Raw genomic sequence first — 23,710 nt, 5'->3', positions numbered from 1 at the left:
TTGAGTAAAAAACCCAACAGACAGCATCTGTTTTTCTTGACTTGTTTAATAGAACTATTTGCAATACAGTTCCAACACAAGTGTTGAGAGTGTTCTCTCAGAAAATCCTGCTGAAGTCTAACACCACAGACAAACAGGACTGAGATCAAACCAGGTGGTTTGGTCCCTAAATAATTCCTGGCTTGTATTCTGGATCAAAACATTGATTCAAAGTGAAATTCAAAGTCATTTCTCTGCAAGTCAGTTAAGTAACCTATAAAAATTGTTAAAGAAGTATTTAGAAGTAGCATTTGCTAAAAATAAAATGGCATATTACATTTTAGCAGACTCAGTAAAATAATTCCAAATCTCACAGGTGAGTGGGTAAGTTTTATCCACACAGATTTTAATATTATTAAGGAAAATATGCTTTCATTAAAGTAGTGTCTTTGAGTGTGACAAAAAAAAGAAAAAGTTACCATATTTTCCATTACAAAAACGTTTATATTCACCTTGAATTTCAGGAAAGAATCTGAAAAATTACTTCAGAATTCTGCCTTTGATTGAAACAAAGTCTGCAATCCCCTGCGAACGTTACACAGCTCCTCTTCTTGCTGTACAAAAAAAATTACATTATCACTTTTATTACACTGTATTTATCACATGCTTTTGAAAAAAGGCAGATTTCATTCCATGTATTGCAATCCTGGTGCACTGTACATGCTGCTTAGTCTAACAAAGATGAACTTTTCAGCATTAGGACAGAACTACACAAGACCATTCACATCTCCCTGTGGCTCCCATCCCTCAGGTGAGGTTTTAAATAAAGTGACATTTGTTTTCTGATTAACTTTTATTTTTGATAGGGGACTAGAAATCAAAATTTTAGTAATTTAGTGTTCAAACTGCAAAAAAATAAATAAAAATGAGGACAAGATAAATTTATTTACCATTTCTTTTAGAAATTTCTCTTGGAGTCCTTTTATGTCTTCTTTCAGCAGATGCATCTACAAAAAGACACTGAATGCATCTCCTCTGCTCACAACTGCCACCACATTTTCAAGCAAACAGTGATTTCCCTAAATGTCTCATAACCAAGAGTTGCAGATGCACCTGCCTTTGGAAAAGGATGTTTTAAATTTTTTCTTTCTTGGATGAGTAACACCAGTAAACAAAGTCACAGAATCCAGAATAAGTCCTGAGAACTGCACACACCTTGCATGGATGAAATCTAGGCATAAACACTGAATATTGTGAAATTAAGGGACATTTTATGGCAAAAGCTAAAAAAATTATTGCATATCATTAATATAATGCTGAGGATAAAATCTTCAGGGAAAAAAGTTAATATTGGTATCTGTGGGTACAACTGAGGAATTATTTCAATAAGCAAAACAGAAGTTCACCATACCTCTGAAGTAAAAACATTTTCTTCACAGTCAACAGAATGGTAGATATTCTTTTCAAATGAAGTTTTAAGAATCTGAATTCTAAAGAAATAAAGGCAGTTTAAACAGCTTTGCTACATAAGAACTTGCTATAATGAGCACAAATACATGCCATTGTTGGGAGTCTATTTGCATTTAAAGGATGGATAAATATCCCCAACACTGTTACTGCTGGAACAGTCCCTCAGCTAGGTGGAGAAGTTTAACTGGAGAATAATTACATGAACATTTTAATCTCATTTTCTCATCAACCATCTCTCTTTTATGGAAGGAGTTGCAGAGAGAAGTTGCGCTGATCTCCCTCAAGTGAACAGAACAGAAATCTCAGGATTAGTGAACCCTACTGACCTCTGCTGCTCATTTTTCATGTACATACTAAAAGTGTGGGAATGCTTTTTCCAAAAGGTCTGGAAAGAAAAATATTAAGAGATATTAATCAATGGGAACTGATTTTCCAAACTAAAAGTCATTAATTTCTAATATGAACCAAATGACAACCACAGGCTGAACACAGAAGGGGCAGGAGTTACACAGCCCCCCCAGGAGCTGGAAACACCCAGCCCATTAAAGCACTTGTAGCTTATTGTAGGAGGAAAAACACACAGGAGTTCATGCAGTGGGTACATGCAGGAAAATACAGAGTGACCTTGGCATTCCAAGGGCATCCTGACACCCCAAAGGCATTATTTGAAATTTGACACGACTAGAAGCAAAAAGGTAAGGGCTTTGAGAATCAACATTAATAATATTAAATTAAAGATGATGTCAATGATCTACAGATTCCAAAGAATTCCCTTTTACCCACAATCAAACAACTAAAATACAAACCGAGAATTCTTTTTCCATAATTTTCAGGGACTGAGAGTCCTTTTCAAACTTCTCAAGCTCCTCAGTGAGAGTAAAATGAAATTTGTCCAGCTGCCTGATCCTACCAAAACAAACCAGGTTACTTGCAGAAGGTATTCACTGCACTTTAAGGATGTTGTAACAGGAATCTGCCATTACTGACCTGCATTCATGGAGCTGGTAACTCATGGTGGCCAAACGCTGATGGGCAGCTCTCAGTGTTTGCTTGTTAAAATTGTCCATTTTCCTGGAGCGGTTCTAAGAGGGTGTTTGAACATCAAATTCAGATTATTTGCACTTTAGAAAAAAAAACAAACTGTAATATTCAGTACTGTAACTGCTTCATATCACAACAAACCCCCTTTAAAAATGTAATGGTGTGGTGCAAGCCAAGTGTCACCCATGTGCTCATGTACTCCCCAGGTGATGCACGTGAAGGGTCTTGCCTCAATTTTCTTGGCAAATTCCTTCTGGAGCTGCTGACAAATGCTGATGGTTGAGCAATCAGGCTTCCAGAATTCTGCATCCAAACCAGACAGGTCATTTGCAGATTGAGTGGAGACACTTTCAGACACTGAAGAGAACAAAAAAAAGTCAAATTCAGTATTATGAAGTCCCCAGTCTGAAATTAGGACAGCTTTTGTTCTAAATAAAGTAATATCATCAATTAGTTTAGAATCTGGTTCTATTTGCATATCAATTTCCTGACTTTTCATATGGCTCCAGTCTCTAAATATTTAGCATTTTTTATTCTTTGCTTTAACATGTAAAATGCCTTTTTGTAGAGATTCTCTTTCCTTGTTAAAACTTGAATTTGTCACATTATTGTAAAACTTTGCACTGTCAGTCCATGACCAACCTCTGCAAGTAGCAGCATCATCTGTTTTAAATAATTTTTTGGGCTGTAAACTAATTCTTCTTCTTCCTTTCTTTGCCTCCTCTTTGCTTGTTTCTGCCTCATCAGAGCTGCCCTCTGTGGCACTGGGGTAAGTTCGTTTGAGGAATGTTGGTAGGCTTGGTCCTACAATAAACATGGAAACAACGCTGAATTTTAGCATTATTTACAACAACGAGATGGGAGAATAAACAAGATTTTATTGACACGTTGGATGCAAACTCTAGGAGGATGTACCTTGGCTTTGAAACATGAGAATTATATAGAAATTAATAACTATCACATTTATAGAGGGCTGTTCAACTGAACTCTGACTGATGAGCAAGTCTGGGATTTTTTTCTGATAAAACCATTATCCCCAGAGTATCAGTAGGAGCACCTCTAACTTTTTATCTGGAGTACAACTAACTCTTTACTAAAGCTGCATTTTGGAGCCTCATTTTCAGTTTTTTTTTGGGATAATTAAAACAGCAGAGAAAATGAGAAAAAGAGTAAGAAATTGAATAGTACTGATAATATATGAACTATAAGAAGATTTAAAAACTTTGACCATATTATTATACCAAATAAAACATTTTTCTCAACCCTTATGGAGACACATAGGAAGTCTTTTTCTTTAAATGAAATGTCTGTACCTGACTCATTCATGGGGCAATAAGGTTCTCTAATCCAAGACTGTATTCTACTCCTGCTGGAAGCAGACAATGGGGATGGTGCTACACAATCCTAAAAGAAAAGTCATTGATTTATTTATTAGCTTCAAAATTAAATTGCTTTTAGAAGTGTCCATCAGAAACTCACATTTATGTTGTGAAAAATAATTTATTTTTTATTGGAAATCACTAAGAAAATATTGACTCCCTGTTATATATTTTTATATATGTATTGTAACTGATCTTGTTGGGCTATAATTCTTTCACTGTATCCAGATGATAGTTATCTAATTTATCTCCAATATTTAAAAATTAACTATTAGCAGGTCCCAAAGTCTGTGTTAAATACTGAGATGCATTTCCCCTAAACCTCAGCACGTGGAGGGGAGATGACAGAGATGCCAAGCTGCAGCTCTGTCCTGGAGAGCAAGGAATGCACTAACTCACCTCTTTACTTTTAGGGAGAGGTTTGGGGGGATCCTGGAGTTTGCCTTTAGCAGAAATGTCTGAAAAGCAAGACTGGGGACTGGAATCCTCACTGTTATTCCCTGTTTCCAGCACAGCTCCCTTTGTGTGTTTTCCACTGTCAGCTTTATATGCTGTTAAACTGAGCTGCACATTGAGGGAAAAAAATCATTACTGACAGGAGATGTCCCTTAAACACCATCACTGTAAGCTGATAAAGCAAAAAGCTGCAGGTCTCTTCTGAAGAGCAAAGAACTCAGGAACATACCTCTTCCTTATTCTTGGGGATAGGTTTAGTGATATCCTGAAGCTTTCCTTTAACAGAAAACGTGTCTGAAATGTGACATTGGAAACTTGAATCTTCATTATTATTACAGATTTCTGCTGCAGCTCCCTTGGAATTTTTGCCACTGACAGTTTTATATGTGGTTAAGCTGAGCTGCACATGAACAAAAAACCCCAAGCATTATTGAGAGAAGAAGCAAAAACCAGTTGGCAGGCAAATGGAACAATTTCAGTTAAAACAACTCTAGAGAAAGGTTAATGCTCTTACCAATGATGCTTCAGTTAAAACTGGTGAGAAGATTTTCCTCCCAAATGCCAACTTTGCTGTCTCAGGGGATTCAGTTACAGCCAGGCTTTGCATACTCTTGTTTTGTGGACAGAAATTACTGGGAGAGGATCCCTTCTCAGAGTTCAGCATTTCCCTGTCTCCTGGTGACGACTCCTGCAGACCAAGTGACCTCTCACTGGAGCTGGGCTCTGGGCTGGCACCTCCTGACACCCTCTCAGCACCTGGGGACAATTCCTGCACTGTCAGCACCAGAGGGGGACTTGCACAGGGGCAGCAAAGCCCCACACTGCTCCTGCTCCAGCCCTAGCAATTTCCAAGTCTCAGATGTGTGGGATTTGGCACTGGCCTTGCCACCCTGCCCCTTTCTCCCTCTGCCACTTTCAGCAGTACCAGATTTATTCTAACACTGACATAATGTGTTTCTGTATTACCCTGATGTCAAAGAATTGCACCAACCTACAGATGTGTTAGTGACATCTAATACAATTCCCTAAATTCTGTGGAACAACTGGAATTATGGGATATCTCATTTTAAAAGCATGAAATAAATGTTAAATGGTACTGCTGTGATAACCCTCAATTAACCTCCATCTCTTGTTTCAGCACTGCTGGAAATGAGAAGTGAAAGCACCTACATCTCATTGTCTCAAGGGAGGCAGGGCTCTCAGCTGAAGGCATCTCCAGCTCCCTGTGCTCTGCAGAACTCCTGCATTCAGCCAGTGCTTTCTGCACATGGCTGTCCACTCTCTTGGGCTCCACAGGTACAGCCTGCAGCACCTTTGGCTGCTTGCATTCCTTGTTTGGCCCACTCATGTGTTTCTATCAAAATACAAAAGTTATATAAACATCTTTGTAACCACAGTGTCCTTGAAAGCTGATAAGGAGAGAGAGAGATTTATTATCTATTAACATTGACCAAGCAGAAGGACCACCAACAGAAGTACTTAAATCCATAAGCAGATCAGGTTTTCCAACATTAATAAACTCAGAATTTCTTTAACTCAACACAAATTTCTATTCTTATGAACTACTTAACTACTGGAGGCAATCACTGATGTTTCAGGATTTAATGAATAAAGTTTATAAACCTTTTCATATCTATTGACATGTTATGCTAAAACAATGAAAATGTTTCAGCAACAAGTGTTCCTTTACTAAAAATCCATTTGGATATTCAGCAAATGTATTGACACAGCATTACCAGCAGCACATCAACTCAACAAGATTTGGCTCACTGAACCCTCCCAATTTCAGGACATTTTCAAAATATTGTCACATTTTCAGAATACAGCACACAGTAGTTCTTTGCAGCAGAGTAAATCTCATAAATAGAAACTAAAATCTATTATGAATAAGAAGATTATTCAGGACTGATTTTCTTAGCAGCTCAATACTCATCATTAAAAAAGGGGCAATATTAAAAAAAAATCAATTCAATTTGCTTATGTTGGGCACTTAAAATTCAGGAGTACCAAGTACAAAGCAGAACACAGTTTGCTTTGAAAAACATGGCAGGAAAGGATTTTTAATAATCAAGTGGAACTGCACACCTGAATTTTGGATTTCTCCTCCCTGGAGGTGCATGTTGGAATCCTTTCTTCAGTCTCAGACTCAGAACTGGAAGGCTCTTTGTAATTTTTTGTTGCTGCTGCTCTTCGAGGGAGTTTTTCTCTGGTGGATTTTACCATCATTTCATCCAGTTTTGAATTCTGGGGTTTACATTTGTTTATCTTTGGAAGAATAAAATCATCTTCAGTTAACAAGAGCGATTAATACATACATAAAATAAAATGGCAGATAACTTGGTTTGATTACTTGAAATTAAAAAGGTTTAAAAAGCTTTTTACCAAAGCTCAGAGAATCCAACCATCAGTCCACTAAAAACAGCACCCAATGTAGAAAATCATTCTACCTCACTCCTGACTGAAAAACCAGCTAAATATTATATGAAAAGAATACAGTACTTGAAAAAATAAACTGTATTTAACAAGTGATCTGGGAGAAATGTCACATATTTACGAAAATTATTTTAGAACAGTTGCTGGGGGGACTGAAGAGATTTTTAATCCATATTAAAATTCTAGCTACAAATTCACATTTACCTTTTTCTTATTTGCATTTTTGCCTTCAGCTTTTTCCATGTGGAAAGCAGGTTCCAAGGATTTTTTTGCTGCTACAATACAAGAAGGTTGAAAAATCAGGAAAATACTCAAATGTTTGACATTAGTTTCAGCTGTAAAATAACAGAATCACTTTCATGCCCACAAATTGATCCAGTAACTGCTTTCAGCCCATTATTTTGAAAAAGACTTTTTTAAAATTAACAATAACTTGTACCTGTCTTATCCTTCCAGAGTTTTCTATATTAAAGTACAGGATTTATGTAAATTGATCTTTATAAATGATTAGAACTAACTTGGAAATTCTTTCTGCTTGGCAACAAGACAACAAAAACATATGACATTTGCAACACAGCACATGCCATGCTGTGCACTTTGTACCTATGGACCAATTACTGCAGCATTCTTCAGAAATATGGAAAAAAAATCTTACTTTTGTCTGTGGTCATTGGTTTCCCTGGTTTTTTACTTCTACTGTAATCAATTATCTGGGCTTTAGGTTTCCTCTTGGATTCCTGCAGCCAGCTAATCTCTGTCTTGCTGTCATCCCCTCTGTTTTCTGTGTCTGAGTCACTAAAGAGATGCTTCTTGCCTCGATTGTTTCTGGTCTACAAAACCCAAAAAAGTTCCTAAGTTATTAATTTTTATACACAGCCTGCTTACATAACTGGGATTTAAAGGCAGGAGGACAAGCTGTGCTGATCCATAAAAATCTAAGCCTTACCTTCTTTCCTCCCTTCCCTTCTGTGCTGGATTTATTGATGGCTGTGTTCCTTAATCAGAGAAATAAAACTCATCTTTAAACAATACATTTTAAAATAGTTCTTCTAAAGCTTTTTACTATTCCCATGATATCTGGATTAAGCATTCAAACAAAGGTATCTACTTTTGTTTCCACATTATTTTGGGATTACCTGTTCACCTTAAACCCTCAAGGTTGTGTTTGTTTCCCAATTATCAGTAGGAGTACACAGCAACAACAAAGCCCTTTCCAGGAGGATCATTGACCAAAAACCATCTCAATCTATTTCTCTCCCTGTAGTATTCCATGAGGAGAACTATTTCCTTCATGGAACACATCCTTTCCTTTTTATCACCTTCCCAAAGGGCCACCCAGGAACAGCCTAGAACACAGCAATGTTTATTGCTTAAAAAAACAACAGAGCCAAGATATTCTTGTCATGCAGCACTCCCTGGAATATTGTGACTGCCTGCTGCAGAGTTCAGGCTGTTCCAGGAGAATCAGCAACCAAAACAGAACATCCTACCCTTTCCTGTTTGCCTCTGTATGAACACTCAGCTCAGTCACACACAATTCTTGGATCTAAAAATGCAAACAGAGAAGAAACAAAGGAAGATTTTCAATGGTTACAAAATCTGTACAAAATTAAGCAGGCCACCAGCCAGTAACTGCTAAGGAGGTTTTATTCCTTAGTTATTACACTCAGTAATTAAGGGTCATTAATTTCTACCTTAGAATTTATTTAATAGAACTGACAGTTAAAACCAACAGCAACTGACTGAGCTTTCAGGATCTCAGAGCAATACAAGAGCTCCCACCCACCTGCTTCACAACCTTCCCCCCTTCACTGAGCCACAAGAAGCAAAAATACCTTTTATCATCATTAGATTTTCTTTTTGCTAAAGTATCTGCACAAAGAGGTCTTTAAAATGAGGATTAGAAAGATGCCAATAACATTTTCAGGATAATTTAAAATAATGATACTCCTAACACACAGTTTAATTCTTAATTCAGGAAAAACATCTTCATAGCCTAAAGTGGCCAGAATCTAAAGACAGAGTCTATTGTTCAATATTTGAGAATGCTGGAGGTATTTACAAGACAAACTTTCTCCCCCACTTAGTTCAGTGATATAATTTGAATTTTCAGATCTTAATTATATTTTCAGTACAAAATTTGACCAATTTCCTTTCTATTCTATTCATAACATAAATTTTAGTTATTTCTTACTCCAAGCTTGATTGTAGGCTCATCAAACCCGCTGATGTTAAAGTTGTAGACATCATCCCTGTCAAACAGGCAGAGATCAATTTTGTGACTGAATTAATGAAAAGTTCACAGAATCAGGTGTGAGTAATCAGAAACTGTGTTTGAAAATGTTGAAACTACTTACAGAACATGACCAGCAGTTATATTAAGAAAAGAAGCAGTTTTTAGGGTCCTGTCCTGAACTTCTTCCTATCCATAAAAGAGAAGTTAGCTCCTCTGTCAAATTTGGACTGTGCATTCACAGACACTGTCATCTCAAAAAGCAACTTCTTTTGTTCATTATGAAGATAATCAGGTTGATTAGCAACAGTTCAATATGGCAAAACAAATCTGCAGTCAATACATCATTAACATCTACAGATCATTAATATTCAATGGTATTTATGAACTTTCCCTTTACACCTATTGACTTCCACCATGTATTTACATATTAAAAACAATTCCAAAAACAAAGCACAAATGTGTTACCTTGGAGAACCAGGATTTATTTAAATGTGTCCTAAAAATAAAGATACATTTTGTTAAATGCTAATTAGAATACATGCATTAGAACACTGCCTATACAAAAAAAATCTCATCAAACCCAGTAAATTTATTCATGCATTTAAATACAACATCAGTTAAAAGATGGATTAAAAGAGCCCAGCCCCTTTCATTTATCAGCATTCATGGGTACATCACAGAGACAGCCAGAGGCACACAAAAGCTCAGCACCAAAGGTTCACATTGTACCTGTTAAAGCCCAGGGAATCTCTTGCTTTGCTCTTCTCATCACTCTTGTCTCTGTATCTGTCACTGATTTTACTGATCAGTGATTTGGCTGCATCTGCCATTTCTTTAGACTTTGGTTTCTATAAAAACAGTTTAACACTCAACATTCAACAGAAGAACAAAGCTGCAAACAGAACTTCAGGTTCTTAAGAACCCCCTAAACTTCATGAAATGCCTCTTAACGGATTAAATTACATTAATTTGAGAACCATTTTCCCTTGCATGACAGAAAACCCATCAGTTTTGAATCACTGAAAATGGGACAATTCTCTTAAATGCAAGTGAAAGAAACAAAGGTAAGAAACTCTCACTGTCTTTGACTGTTTTGGGTTTGCAGTCTCTTTTCTGAGGAGAGCATCAGGGTCCTCTTGTGGAAGATCAGAATGGAAAGATGTGTCACACACCCTGGCTGAAAGAAATGTTTTAAACCATGGTTCAGTGGTAGTTTCAGTATTTTTCCCTCCTGTATTTAACAGTTTGTGTTCCAAATGATCAACACTGACTCCCCACTGAGGATGGGATCAATTTGGATCAAATGGTTCTGTTTTTTTTCATTCGTTTATCTGGAGAGGTACTTCAAAAAGCTGAATAAATGCTTTTTGTGTCACAGCTCTTTCACTACCAATAGTAATAAAGGAATAAACAATCATCACTGCAAGTTAGTTTCTCTGAATCTATTTTTGAGAGTAGCAGTTGACAAATGTGACCATCACCTGGATGGGATGCACGTGCCAGTGACAGATTTGCCTTTTGCTTGTCCCCAGCTGTTCCATTCTTCTCAGGAAGAGGGAATGTTCTCTTTTTCCATGTTTCAGTTTTATCAAAAGAAGTCTCCAAAAGACCAGGCAGCCTAACAAAGACAACACCATCCTACTGTCACAACTTGAGTCTTAATTATAATAAAAGTGTATCATAAATAGGAAAATGATTAAATCTTAGAGATAGCAAAGCATTTTACATTGCAACAGAATATCAATTCTGGTGATGCTTGAAAATCCTCCCTTCCAAGTGACTGACAACAATGACTTGGAATTTTTTTCCAGTACTTACAAAGGTTTGTGGCTTCTCCCAACTGGTTGAGAATCAGGAACAATATCTAACACTTCATCTAAATGAGACATTAATTTGGTGTCAATTATTATGGCAAAAGAAAAAATTAAAATAATTTTAAAAGGACTGCCAGTGCTTGTAAAATTACTTGCCTAAAGCTTTGTTTTCTGTGGCCTCTGGTACCATTTTTATGACTTCTTCAGAACGCATTTGCTACAGTGGAATGAGACCCAAAAGGAAATATTAGTGCAGGACCATAGGCAGTACAACCTCATAAACTTGTGCTTTCTCTAATAAAACGTGACTTTCTTGTTCTCATTTCATGGAAGTGCTGTTCCAGTGCTTTTCCATGTATTTTTGCCTCATTCCTGGTATCTGACTTCCTAATCTGGGCTGTTTCACAGAATTCATTGTCTGCTGTGCATCTCTGCCCGTTCTAAGAAGCACAGTAAGTAACACTGCCACTTAGAGCCCATAAAAGCCAAAGAAATGCTCTAAACAAAACATTCTGTTCATCACAGCCCTTACCAAAGCATGGCTGTATCAAAAAATGCTTCAGAGTCCCATAGTCTGGGGCTTGGCCTGAATCTGAGCAAGGCAGACATTTACAACATTTATGTATTTTTGCTTTACAGAAGTGAAAGCCTGACCAAAAATGTACTAAAAAAATCAATGCTTTAAATGGTGCAAGATGAAGACATGAACATTTCACAAGCACAGCTGAGTGTATTCTCTGTTTTAGGACTATTTCACTACTGCATAGCAAATTAGAAGTTATTGCATGCACATTTCTCCTATTATACACAAAGGAAGAACTGAGGTTCCAGAAAAAAGGAAGATAACTCTGGGGTTAGGACTGATGAGTGAATGCAAATTGGGCCTAATTTTGTTAGAGTTCAGTCTGACTTTAAACATGTCAAACCTGAATTTCAGAGAGCAAGGAAATATAATGCAATAAAGTAAAACATACTGTTTTCTAAAAGATGACTTGCTACCTGTAAAACTTTAGCCCTTTAAAATATGAATTAGGAACAAATTAGAATAGAAATGAATGTTATTCTAAGAAAAGGACTTAGCTACAGAGGACATGCATACTCCAGGATGCTCCTGATAGAAACTCTTTGTTCTGCTCTCATTTATTGTTTCATTGTCAGACCTGTTAGTAGAGCTGGTCATTTCCAAAGGCAATTTACACCTCCCTTTAAAAGGAGTGGCTGAAACAAAACAGAGATGTGTTAGAACTCCATCAGTTCTCCCATTACAAAAGGAAATGCTTTGCCCACTATCCCAGCTATTCCACAAACTCCAACAAAAGCTGATTAGTTTTGATACCAGCCCCTTCTGGACCTTTAATAATTCCATTTATTCCAACTCTGCTATGTGGAGATTAAGAGCTCAATGATTGTGGATGTCTGGAGGCAGAAGCAAAGCCTGTTACAGGCTGGATCTGGTATAAAACAGTTGGTTTCTATTTAAAGACTTCAGTGTAATATATTTTTACTGAGCTCTCAGCTGGTTCCTGACAGCAGCAGCAGAAGTGCCAGGTGACCCTGGGCTGTTGGGAAGGCAGTTCCCCTGTCCCACACCCTGTCTATGCACCAGGAGCAACTGCCCCTTAAACATTTCAAGTTTTAAGCTTTTGCTCAGGAGATTTTATCTCTCTCCTTTTCATTTCCAGCTGTGCCAAGCATCACAGTTCATGCCTGAGTTTCAAAGACCATTCACAGTGTATTTTTACCCTGAAAGCACTTGCAAACTTACATGTGCTGATAAAAAAAGAGGAACTCCTTGTGGACACACTTGCAGTTCTAGAAACATGCACAGATGCTTCAGACACTTTCCTTTTACGGGATGGAGTTACCTTGAGGAGCAGAAAGAACTTGACCGTAATACACTGATTGAAGCATGACAGCACAAGAATTCAGAACATTTATTGCCAAGAGTCTCTTGTCCATTTTTGGAGTGTCAATTGTTGCTGCTGCAGGCATCAAGGCAATGTGATTTTTATGCAGTTGTATTTCAACAAAATATTTTTAAACTGAGATTTGTGGTTTTTGTTCTCTAAATTAATTCAATGAAGTATGGGCAAATCCTGTCCCTTGTTCACCAAGGGATTCCCTGGAGATTCTAAAAGCTACAAACTAAGGAGAAATTGGTTTCTGAACACCCAGCACTGCCCCAGGAAGACACAGTAACTGTTTCAGTTTGTAGCCCCTCTCCAGCAGGGCTACATACTTAAGGCCATACTTCACTTTTCCATACTGGGACATCTGAGCATATCCTCAAAAACTTCTCTTTCAAGAGAATTCTCAGAGCATTGTGGTCTAAAGATCATTAACAATTCCTTTTTATTTCTGTCACGTTACTCTAGTTTCAAAATACCAGCAAATGTTTTAGCAAAAGATTTTTCTAGCTTAGTGTCAAGTCTAAGAAAAACAATCCAACTTTTATTACAGTACTGACTATATTCCAGCTGTCAAAGAAGGTGTTTAGACTATTAAATACTACAAATATTTATCCTGACATGCATTTTCTCCCTACTCCTCTTTTTTTGACAACCCTGCTCACCTTGGAGCAATCACCTTGGAGTTTTTCCTGACTGTTACTTTTACTCTGATTCCTCAAATTTCCAGGAGATTGCTGAGCTTTGTATTTACTGAGTTTCTCCTTCTCCTCTCCAGACTTTTCTTTGAATCCTGGTGACAACTGACTTTCTGGTACCATTACCTATAGGGTATTTTAATTTCCTTTAATTTGTATACAGTATTTGGATTTTATAATGTTTGATTTTTATACAAACACCCATAGCATCTTCTTTACCCCAAGTAACACATTCCCCACTGGAGGTTCTGATAAACTTCAGAGGTTACAGAGTTTTAGTTTGAAAAACTTCCAACTTAATTACTATTTTTGTTACAAGGATGGGTTTTCAAATAACAATGCACATAAAAGAACTTGCCCTGTGCATATTTGTCTGTTTTATTCTATGATTTGGATATTAATATCTCCCCAAAAACACAACACATACATACTAGACATCAGTTGCCTGGCTTTAGACTTATCTGTGCTTGTTAATATTTTAAAGTCCTTGTTTTTACTGTTTATAAATTATGAATAATCAGACTAATTAAACAACCCCAAGAAACCATCTCAGCACACTGAGGCAGAATACCTGTGATCCACTTTCATCAAACACAATGTGGACACTTGTTTTGGCTACTGATGTAGACTGCTTCTTGCTGAAATCCTGCAAAGGGATTTGTCAAAACAGACACTCTGCTCTTTTTTTAAACAAGAAACAAAATATTTAAGTGAGAGATCATAAATGTCTGAAATCAGATCACAGTGGAAAACAGACTGCACAAATTCACAGCAGTTTCATCCCTCAGGAGTTCCTCAGTCAGACTTCAGGACAGAGCAGTTTGTTAGAAGCAGAAAGGAGTAAGGTGAGGCTTGCTGGAATGTTTTACTAAATGAGTAAATTCAAGAGTGTTAATTGCACTGCAGAACAAGACAGCTCATGAATCATTTCTGGAAGTATTTGTAAACAACCAGGCTGTGTTTCTGGAAAATTAAATATGCACAATTTGACATTAAGGTATGGTGTTCTCTTTCCAGCCTGAAAATTCTTGTTGCAATTCATTTTCAATGTTGGGATGAAAGAAGCATTCCAGCGCTGAGTCCAGCACTGCTGAGCACTAACCCACGTCCCCAAGTGCCACATCCCTGTGTGTCTTACATAACCCCAGGGATGGGGACTCCACCCCTGCTCTGGCAGCCTGGGCCAGGCCTGGACAACCCTTCCAGTGGAAAGATTTTCCCAAAATCCAACCAAAGCCTCCTCTGGTGCAACTTGAGGCCATTTCCCCTTGTCCTTATTAAGCATCTTTGCCAAAGCTCAGCATATGATGAGTTCTGTAGCAGAGATGTCAATGAGAAACTCCTGGCAGGGAGAGATTCCAACAATCCCAGCTGGAACTTTTAATGGCAATGAGACACTGAGTTTGAATCAATTTAAAACTATTCAAAAAGGTGTTTAAATCTTACCTTACATTTATGAAATCCATAAATCTTTATGGTCACATCTTTGATTTCCAAGATAGAATCAAAACAGAAAAGAAATTTCTCTCCTTCAAGGGTGCCCACACTCATTGGGCTTTTTAGATCTATTGTTAATAATTTCTTTGAATTGTTTTCTGGACAAAAACAAAATTTGAAAAGATGCTTCATTTCAATTAAACAGCATCTCAAATAATCTTTGTCAACACATGACACATTCTTCAGTTCAGGTACTAAGATTACTATTTTATTTAATTCCCTCTAATCTACCATTATTTTATTAGCAAAAAAATTATAATGTTTGTATTTTAGAAATACTTATTCTGTATATTATTAAACAGAATTTTCTTTGAAGGTTACTTACTATAGCTGCAGACAAATTACAGATATTTACTGTTCCAACAAGTTCAAAAGGAATATTGTTACCTGCCATTGTTTTATGCCTTGTTTTGTATTGAAATAACTCTAAGACATAATTATTAAATTGTTTTCCTAAAATCACACCAGCATACCAAAGTGCAGATGTGACTGCAGTGCAGTTTTGTCCCTGATAAAAACAGCCCCTACAGTATTTTAAGTGAGAATTCTGCTTTGCTAGAATTAAGTACTTTAAGGTTAATCAAATTGAAATTAGACTGAAAATCCAAGTTAGAATACAATGAAAGGTCCCATTTTTGAGTTCGAATACCTTCCAGGCTGTACATGTTGACATCTTCTTCTTGTATAATGACTGTTTCCCACTGCTGGTCCTTATATGAAAAACACATTTATTATGTGTTATATCACAATTAAAAGAAATTATATCACAATTAAAAGAAATCCAGTGATCAAAGTCATCCAGTGACAAATTTCCAACTTTTTAAATCTCTGTTACAGAGTGACAGGAACTTGTGCTTCACTGTTTCTCACTGTGCATGTGTTTAACTATTCCCAAGCAGCACTAGAAGTCATTACTGTGAAATTCTTTGACCTAAATATCAACAAATCTGGATTTTTTTTAGCCCAATCATCAGTGGAACGCACATGTAAGTTCAACACATTGAACATGGGGAAATAAAATCTGACACACTCCAAGGAATGTGGATTTGCTGCCTCAGGAGAGCCCAGAGGGAGACAAAACTCAGCTTACTGCATCCTCTGCTGCCACATAGAAGGAAATACTCCTGCTGCCAATGTTGAAATCAATCCAAAACTCTTCCAGGTTTTCATCTGATGGTATCTGGAGCTAAAACAAAAAGAATAAGATAAAACAGTGAGAGCAGAGAGCACTGATTACTCCCAGCTAAGAAGTCTCATGTTGGTCTGAACCCCTGACAAACTTTCAGTCCACGCCTATTTTATACTTCTGAAGAAAAGATAATTTTCTTATTTTTATCTCTATTTTTCTTAACTAGAAGGCAGAAAACCTTACCTCATACTCATCAAGAGCTGCTGATAAACATGGGAATGTAAAAACCCTGTAAGAAAAGGATATTTTTTCAAGTATTCTGTAATGCTGTAAATAAATTTTGCAGATCTGAACAAGTGATTTTTACCCCAAGGAGGTAACATGAAATTTAATCACAACATAAAATCCTAAAAAAGAAAATATATTAGCATTAAAAAATCAGTTTTACCTTCTTTTGTCTCCAAGCATGCCATTCACCTGGTTGAGAAATTTTCTGCAGTCCTATTAAAACATAGAAATTTCTTAAAGAATTGTAAGATGGAAGTTTCCCTCCCTGGAAATGTTTTTCATGTGACTTACTGTCTCAAACTCTGAATCTTTAATTCTTCTAAATGCAGTGGACACAAACTCCATGGGGAACCACTGGGAGGCCAGAACTCTTCTTTGCTTCTCTGACACCATTCTGCACAGAGCCTCTGTGATGGCCACTTGTGTGTCATAGTCTGCAGCACAGGGGAATTCACACAGGAGCAGATGAAATAACTACTGAGGTGGGAAATGTTATCAGGAAATTGGGGTGAGCAGTGCTGAACATAACCTAGATCCCACCAGATCCAAACATGCAACCCATAAAGGATAATTAGAAAAAGAACTGTGAGAATAACAATGGCTAAACAAGGTATTTTTCAAAATGAAACCAACCAAACTTTCCAGGACTGTCAGAGCCACACCAGGTGTTTAAACAAGAGAGAAATTTTCAACTTTCATCTCTCTGAGCTGGGAAATTGCTGGATACCAAAGTGATCCCTGAGGGAAGTTCCAGTACTGCTAGCCATGGCCACAGCTCCCAGCCTCAAAGATTGACTTGTTTATCATTTTTCCTATTTGAAAACTTTCATTCTAGAAAACCAAAAACTTCTATAAGTTTTCCATACACTGAACAGACAGAAACATTTCAGTTGCAGACTGTTTTCATGCAGAATTTATATTTTTCAGATAACCCTAACCATAACTTTCTGCAGCTCCCAGATGCCTTCTCTGGTTTCTTAATGGGTCTGCAGCTAATTTTTAAGCTCAATACTAAATTAGGTCCCATGCTCACCTCCAGCATCCAAAATTGTCCTCCCCATTTCACTCCTGCCAAACAAAGGAACATTTCATCAAAATGTGACAGCAACAAAAGGCCATATAATAATTATTATAAACTTTCAAAGTATGAGACAAACCCCTGATTCCATGGAACTGTTAAGAGTTCCAAGGAGTAAATACCTTTGGGAGTACTGCCTGGGGACCTGAATCACCTGACAGATACAATTTTGACTCTATTGGCTTTCCTAAAGTGCTGTAAAATGATTTCCAGTGCAAACAGCCCAACCTTCCAATGACTGACCCACTGTGGAAAGCACATCCTTACAAACAGGAGTTTAATTATTGTATGACAAGTGGGATGGGGAGAAGCCTGATTCAGACTGGGAAAGAGGAAAACTCAGGCTTCTGATGGAGAATAACCCATGAGAATACCTGTCCCCAGCCACCACCACTGAGAATTCACAGCAAGTGCAGAAGTTGAGTTAAACAGGGACCAATCTGCACAACAGCAGAGTAAAAACCACCTCCCAACCCTGCAAATGATGGAATGCTATAAAAAAGTATAAAAATTTTACTGAAGATCATTTACATGACAAGCAACATCTCCTTTGTAGAAAGAATCTTTTTCTTGGAATCTCGAGGGATCTGGTCAAGCAATAAATTCAGTTTTTTTATTACCTAAGAAGAGTGGAAAAAAGGGAATATAAAGTAAGTTTGTTAAACTGAGTTATTCTTATTTTGAGCCCTTGTAATGTATTTCATACCACTGAAGAAAGCTTAAGTAACTGCAAAACAAGAAAAGACAACAAATTTTACATGACTTTAAATGGTATTTATCATGCTAAAACAACTTCAATCAATTACTTTAGTTTCAATGGGAACAGTAGTTGTTCAACAGTTGTTTCTTATTTGCAGGTTTAAATACAGAAAATCTTCCAAAGCCAGAATTGTGTCTAAAGTTGATTGCTGAGCTCAAGTGTACCTTAAATTAGCTATTAAATATAAGTGTACCTTAAATTTTAAATTAAAAAAAAACCAAACTTTTCCTTTGGGGATGTAGCCTTTCCCTTTCTTTAGAGGGAAAATCCCCTGACAACCTGAAGTTACTAAAACAAACAGGAGAAATTTGGAGATACTGAAAGGAATGAAAGTTTCCTGCAAGTGACTAAAGAATTGACAACCAACAACCTTAACCCTATTTCTAGCACTTGTAGAGCTCATTTTTTGCTATGCTTTTACACAGCTTCCTCTCCAGAACTTTAATATCACTGGTTTGCAATTTACTCTTAAAAAAACCCAGTAAACAAACAAAAAGCGCCATAACCACAGGTCAGTAATCTGAAATACCCCAACATATAAACAACAACAAACACTCCCAGAAAAAGATTATACAATGCTTCTGATCCCAGAACACTACAATATTCTCTTTTTTGTTAAAGAACTGTCTCCACAAAGTCTAACACACTAACCAGGAAACTGCTGCTTAGAAAGAAGGATGTTTACCTCCTGCTGAACATAAATATTAATTCTTGCATCAGTAATGAGGGAACATGTTCTCAGAAGAAAGTTTTCTAGTATTTGCATTTTACCTAACAGAAAAGAAAAAAATCAAAGAGCTGTCAAGAGTCTGGTATCCCTCATAAACATTTGGGAAAGGGTTCATTTTCATTTAGAAATGAAATTATTATGAAATTAAATTAAATACAGTGTGTGTCTTCTGATAAAGGATTAGTGATATGTAAAACAGAACAGTTATTTCAATTTATAGTAAGCATGTTTCTGTTCCTGTGCATCACTGTGTAATTGCCCTGGGTAGGAGATTAATAATTTTTTACATGTAATTGGTCAATTCCATAACTCAGCTCTCTGAGACACAACTCAGGTGCTGGAATTTGTCTCCCCAGGGCCAAGGAAATGAATCTTTCACTTTGATCATGACACCAAACAGTCTGTAGGGACTTTCCCCCCAGTGCCACGCTGAAAGGGAAGGGCAGGGTGACACCCACAAGGACAAGGGCAATAAGGAAGGATCACTGGGCTGTGCTCAGCTGGGACAGGACCTTAGAAACAACTTCTTTTAGGAATAACTCAGGTAATTTGTCATCTCTGAGACTTATTGTGCTTTTTTATTACTGACCACAGCAAGTTACAAGGAAGTCTGTCCATAGAGAAACCCCAAACTAAAGGTGATGCCACAGGAATGAGAAAAGTGGTCCAATGTGTGTCCTGAAAAAGACATTTTAAACTCTCACTTCTGCTTTTTAAGCTCACCTTCAGGTCTGCTATCACACACAACCTGCAATAAAAAAAAAACAAACCAAATCATTTTGATAAAGAAAATATTACAGCATTAAAAAAAAAAAAAAAAACAGGCAAAATGTACCCAAAGGAAGTAATCAAAAAGTATTTAGGATTTTGAAATTATTTTGTCCTGAACAAAGAATCTAAGAGATGATCCCTACTAACAAGTGTGTTTTCCCAAAATTGTATTTCAGTTAAATTTACTGAAAGTGTTTCACCGATGACAACAATTTTTATGAAGAGAAGAAAACTCACAGATTTTATAAACTGGATTAGCATCCCAATAATGGGGGTAATCAAAATTTAATAAAGATTAAAGTTTTTTTTGTTAATTCAGCATTTAGTGTTACTGGTTTTTTTTTTTAATTTCATGATGCCAGCCAAGAAATTAGCATGACTACAGCAAACTGTTTAACCAAAATGATTTATAATCTATTTCAGAAGTCATTGTAATTTTAACTTGAGGAAGATATTAAATAGAAATATATTTAAAGTCCTTTTACTGCTAAACTAGCAACAACTACTTTAACAAATTTTATTATCAATGTATTTTTACCAGCAATGTGATGAAGAAATCCTCAGCCAGAGTTGTAATCATTTCATTCTTTTCATTTCCTCTGAGGACCAAAATTCCTTTTAACTTTTCAAACCAATTGACCATGTAAAGGGAAAACAAAGGTAAATCTATTTTAATAGCCTGCAGCAGGACAATGGTTTGTATTATACTTCAGTAAAACTATACAAACTCTTGATTGTATAATAATCAAATAATTGATTAAAGCAACAACAGCAGCCCCACTCTGCTGAGCAAGGTTAGCCCAGACTGAAATCCTTCACTCAGGCCTAACAAAATCAGGTGATTTTAAGGACTTTTTAGCACAAAAACTGGAGATCTACTTTGGCACCTGCCTCCACAGACAAAGCAGCTGAAAATTGATAATGGCTGAATGGAAGTGGGTTGTTTGATGAATACAAGCATAAAGTTATCACCCTGGTTTTGTTTGTTATTAAATTTTGTTTATTATTTTGGGCCCTTGTAATGTATTTCATACCACTGAAAGCAACAGGCTTCAGTAACTGCAAAACAAGAAAAGATGAGTTCTAGATGACTTTAAATAGTATTTATGTTACTAAAACAACCTCAATTTCAATAAATTACATGAGTTTCAATGGGAACAGTATTTGTTCAACAGTTGTTTCTCATTTGCAGGTTTATTATTATTATTATATTGTTTATTCATTATTTGTTTATTATTAAAGCAGTCGAGAAGGCAACTGAGGAACTCTCATCTGATTTTGCCATTAATTTTATCCAGTGAAATCTCTGAGGAAAGCAAAAAGGAACTGGGATCTGTTGTTCAGTTTTTGCTGAGTTACAAATGATTAATTCCAACATGCAGGTTAAAATAACACCAAAAAATCAAAAGAGCAGGTACAAAATCACTGCTGTGGGAATGAACCAAAATGAAATAATTAAATGGCACCAGGAAATTCTAATTCCCGAGTCAAAAGCAATATAACAAAGCACATGAAAATACATAATCTTGTTTCAGCTGCTGTAAGCATATCTAAATTAATTATATACTGCATGATTTGCAAAACCCTCACTGGGATAGAGCAGCATCCCTTTAGAAGGGGTTACATGACAAAAAGCATTTAAATATGAACAATCTTTGTTGCAAAGTTATGGAAATCTCTTAATTCTGACTCAATCAAGGACCCAATCAAACACTGAGCTACTCAGCACTGAAGCACTGCTCATGCATTTATTGCTGTTTATGTATTTATTGAGGAGTTCACAGATGCTTTATGGTTTTACTTATCCTTCCAACAAGGCCGTGTTTTATCATTGCTGCGAGCCCATCTTCTCCTGCTATGCTCATTTTCTTCCCACATTTCTGAATAGCATTTAGTAAAGTAGAAATGCTTTTGACTTCTTGTTTGTCAAGTGCCTGAAATCAGAATTACAACATGAGCTTTAGTCTGAAGTCCCACAAGAACATGTATTTAATTAAATTGATGCCTTTTTTTGTTCTCAAAAGCCACCTTAACTGCAGCTTGAAGGAGAGATTTCATTCATAAAATTTATTTTTGATTCTTAAATCAACTGCTGGTGTCAATCAAGGCAAATGAAAAAAATCTTTTCCACCCTCTTCCAAAGATGGTGTAGATGATTTTGATGCAATGATTATATTACCCAACACAGAAGCTTATCCAATTTGTTGACAAACTGTTTGCTGCATTTGTGAGAGACATTTTCACATTCTTCCGTGGCCAGAAATTGTTCTAAGGATTGGAAATCCTTTTTTCCTGCAGCTTCATCAATTAACTTTTCAAGCTGTAAGCAATAACCAAAGCAACTGCATTACTGTATGCTTAACACTGATATAACACATCTAATTAACACAGATTTGATGCAAGTTTTACACAATCACCTGCTGCACTTGAAGCAAATATTCTGAATCACAAAATAATTAAGCATAAAACCTTAAGTACAGAGCACCCTATCTAATACATTAATTTGCAAATACTTATGCACTGAGATTCTAATTATTTGCTTTAACTGGTTTTAGTTTCCTCATATTACAGCTAAATTCCTACAGAAGTGTTGTATCAATGCACCTTACTTGGTATATTCAGTATTTTACACTTCTGAGTTACTTTTATCCATTTTGCTCCTTTATTCTTTCTAAATTTCTTTCAATTACAACTGGATTTCAACATTTTGATCTTAAGTATCCCCTAAGTTGATTAACCTCTGTTGAATGCATATGATTTATTTTCATCAGCAGCAATTCCCAGTTCCTCCTGCTTTCCACCCAGATACGTCAAAAGAAAATTTCTTCCTAACACACTAAAGACTTTCCTTACAATCAAATTAGTAATTAAAACAATCAATACTCATATCCTGCTCCATCAGCACATACCTGCATCTCAATCCTGGCTGGCATTTTTGCAATTCACCATCTCAGCTGCCTAAAAGGGAATAATCATCCCACTTTAAAAAAGTTTTGCAAACACGTTGGGAATCAGTAAAAACACATTACAAACTCCAAAGTTTGTCAGTGAGTAAGTGCTATATAAATGCTGTTTAAACAGCTGGGGATGTAAGGAAACTTTGTTGCATGGATAAACAATTGTTTAAAGCAAAGGAGAGGAAGGAATGCTCAGTTTCATGGCTGCAGGCACAGAGGGGCCTGAGAGGACCCTCAGGATTGCCCAGCAAGGACAGAGCACAGGTCAGGGCCAGCTTATTCAGGACAGGTGAGTCCACAGCAAAACTGCATAGAGGCCTGGCCATAAAATAGCGAATTAAATCATTTAACACAAGTACGATAAATGACACAAAAAGACTTCTGGATTATACATACAGTTATGGGTTCTAAAGTGACTGTCACCAGATAAAAGCAATATCTGGGTAACAGAGGCTTCTGAAAATAGTGTATTAATGCTCAAGGGCAGGAAAAATATTTGTTTTGTGGAACATTTAAGAAAAGCAATGAATCCGTACATGCTTTGTATGAATTATTTTGCACCAACAAAACCAAGGGCAGTCAACAAAGCGCAGCTCTGGTCTCCCCGTCCCAGACATTATACAGTCAAAACAAATAATGATTAAAGATAGGGAACTGAGAAACAGCCTAGCTACTCCTGCACTAAATAAGACAGAAATAACAAACATGGGGTGATTTTTCATTACTTTTTCCAACACAAGAACACAGGGGGCTCCTCAGAGGCCCGTGCTGGCAGCTCACAGCTCTGCTGTCTCCGGCCCGCTCGCACAGCCCTGAGGAGGAATCCCAATTCCCTTCTCCACCCTCCAGGCCCCGCTGCCCGCCCCGGCCGGACCCGGGCCCCGGCGCGGCCTCACCGCCCGCCCTCAGCCGCGCGCCCTCAGCGCGGGCCGCGCCCCGCGGGCCCCGCCGGCCAATCAGCGCTCGGCAGTGCGGGCGCGGGCCAATGGCGAGCGGCGGGGGGCGGGCCCTGCGAGCCCTCAGCGCGGCCGGCGGGAGCGCCCTCAGAGCGGCGGGCGTTGCTGGGGCACCGCTGTTACCTTTGTCT

The 23,710-nt window shown here is 37.2% G+C and overlaps 1 protein-coding gene across 1 annotated transcript; it reads right to left on the bottom strand.

Moving 5' to 3' along the window:
* Positions 1-57: 57 nt before the first annotated feature.
* Positions 58-22,599, bottom strand: SYCP2 (synaptonemal complex protein 2). Its single transcript, XM_063172739.1, has 44 exons — positions 22,576-22,599; positions 21,846-21,986; positions 21,472-21,600; positions 20,205-20,309; positions 19,619-19,643; positions 18,851-18,936; positions 17,937-18,025; positions 17,361-17,395; positions 16,619-16,761; positions 16,488-16,540; positions 16,283-16,328; positions 16,001-16,096; positions 15,560-15,620; positions 14,860-15,008; positions 13,985-14,059; positions 13,381-13,539; positions 12,574-12,673; positions 11,908-12,026; positions 10,965-11,025; positions 10,813-10,870; positions 10,476-10,612; positions 10,074-10,171; positions 9,724-9,842; positions 9,460-9,490; positions 9,116-9,180; positions 8,953-9,010; positions 8,249-8,304; positions 7,705-7,753; positions 7,414-7,588; positions 6,963-7,033; positions 6,411-6,590; positions 5,496-5,679; positions 4,840-5,081; positions 4,555-4,725; positions 4,269-4,433; positions 3,804-3,894; positions 3,133-3,294; positions 2,720-2,847; positions 2,437-2,531; positions 2,256-2,355; positions 1,776-1,834; positions 1,391-1,469; positions 930-986; positions 58-593 (listed from the first exon to the last, which is right to left on the bottom strand). Exons 1-44 carry the CDS (start codon positions 22,597-22,599, stop codon positions 525-527), a joined length of 4,395 nt encoding a protein of 1,464 aa, XP_063028809.1. The 3' UTR covers positions 58-524.
* Positions 22,600-23,710: the final 1,111 nt, after the last annotated feature.

This window comes from Melospiza melodia, chromosome 19 (genome assembly GCF_035770615.1).
Source record: "Melospiza melodia melodia isolate bMelMel2 chromosome 19, bMelMel2.pri, whole genome shotgun sequence".
In the NCBI taxonomy this organism is placed as follows: domain Eukaryota; kingdom Metazoa; phylum Chordata; class Aves; order Passeriformes; family Passerellidae; genus Melospiza; species Melospiza melodia.
This window is presented reverse-complemented; position numbering and strand designations above follow the sequence as displayed.

Excerpts from the sequence above, each read along its gene's own strand:
- SYCP2 (XM_063172739.1), bottom strand. The coding sequence starts at position 22,599 with ATGCCAGCCAGGATTGAGATGCAG. Across the intron at positions 10,172-10,475 it reads GGCACGTGCATCCCATCCAG|CCAGGGTGTGTGACACATCT; the intron begins GTGATGGTCACA and ends CATTTCTTTCAG. Across the intron at positions 2,356-2,436 it reads TACCAGCTCCATGAATGCAG|GATCAGGCAGCTGGACAAAT; the intron begins GTCAGTAATGGC and ends TTGTTTTGGTAG.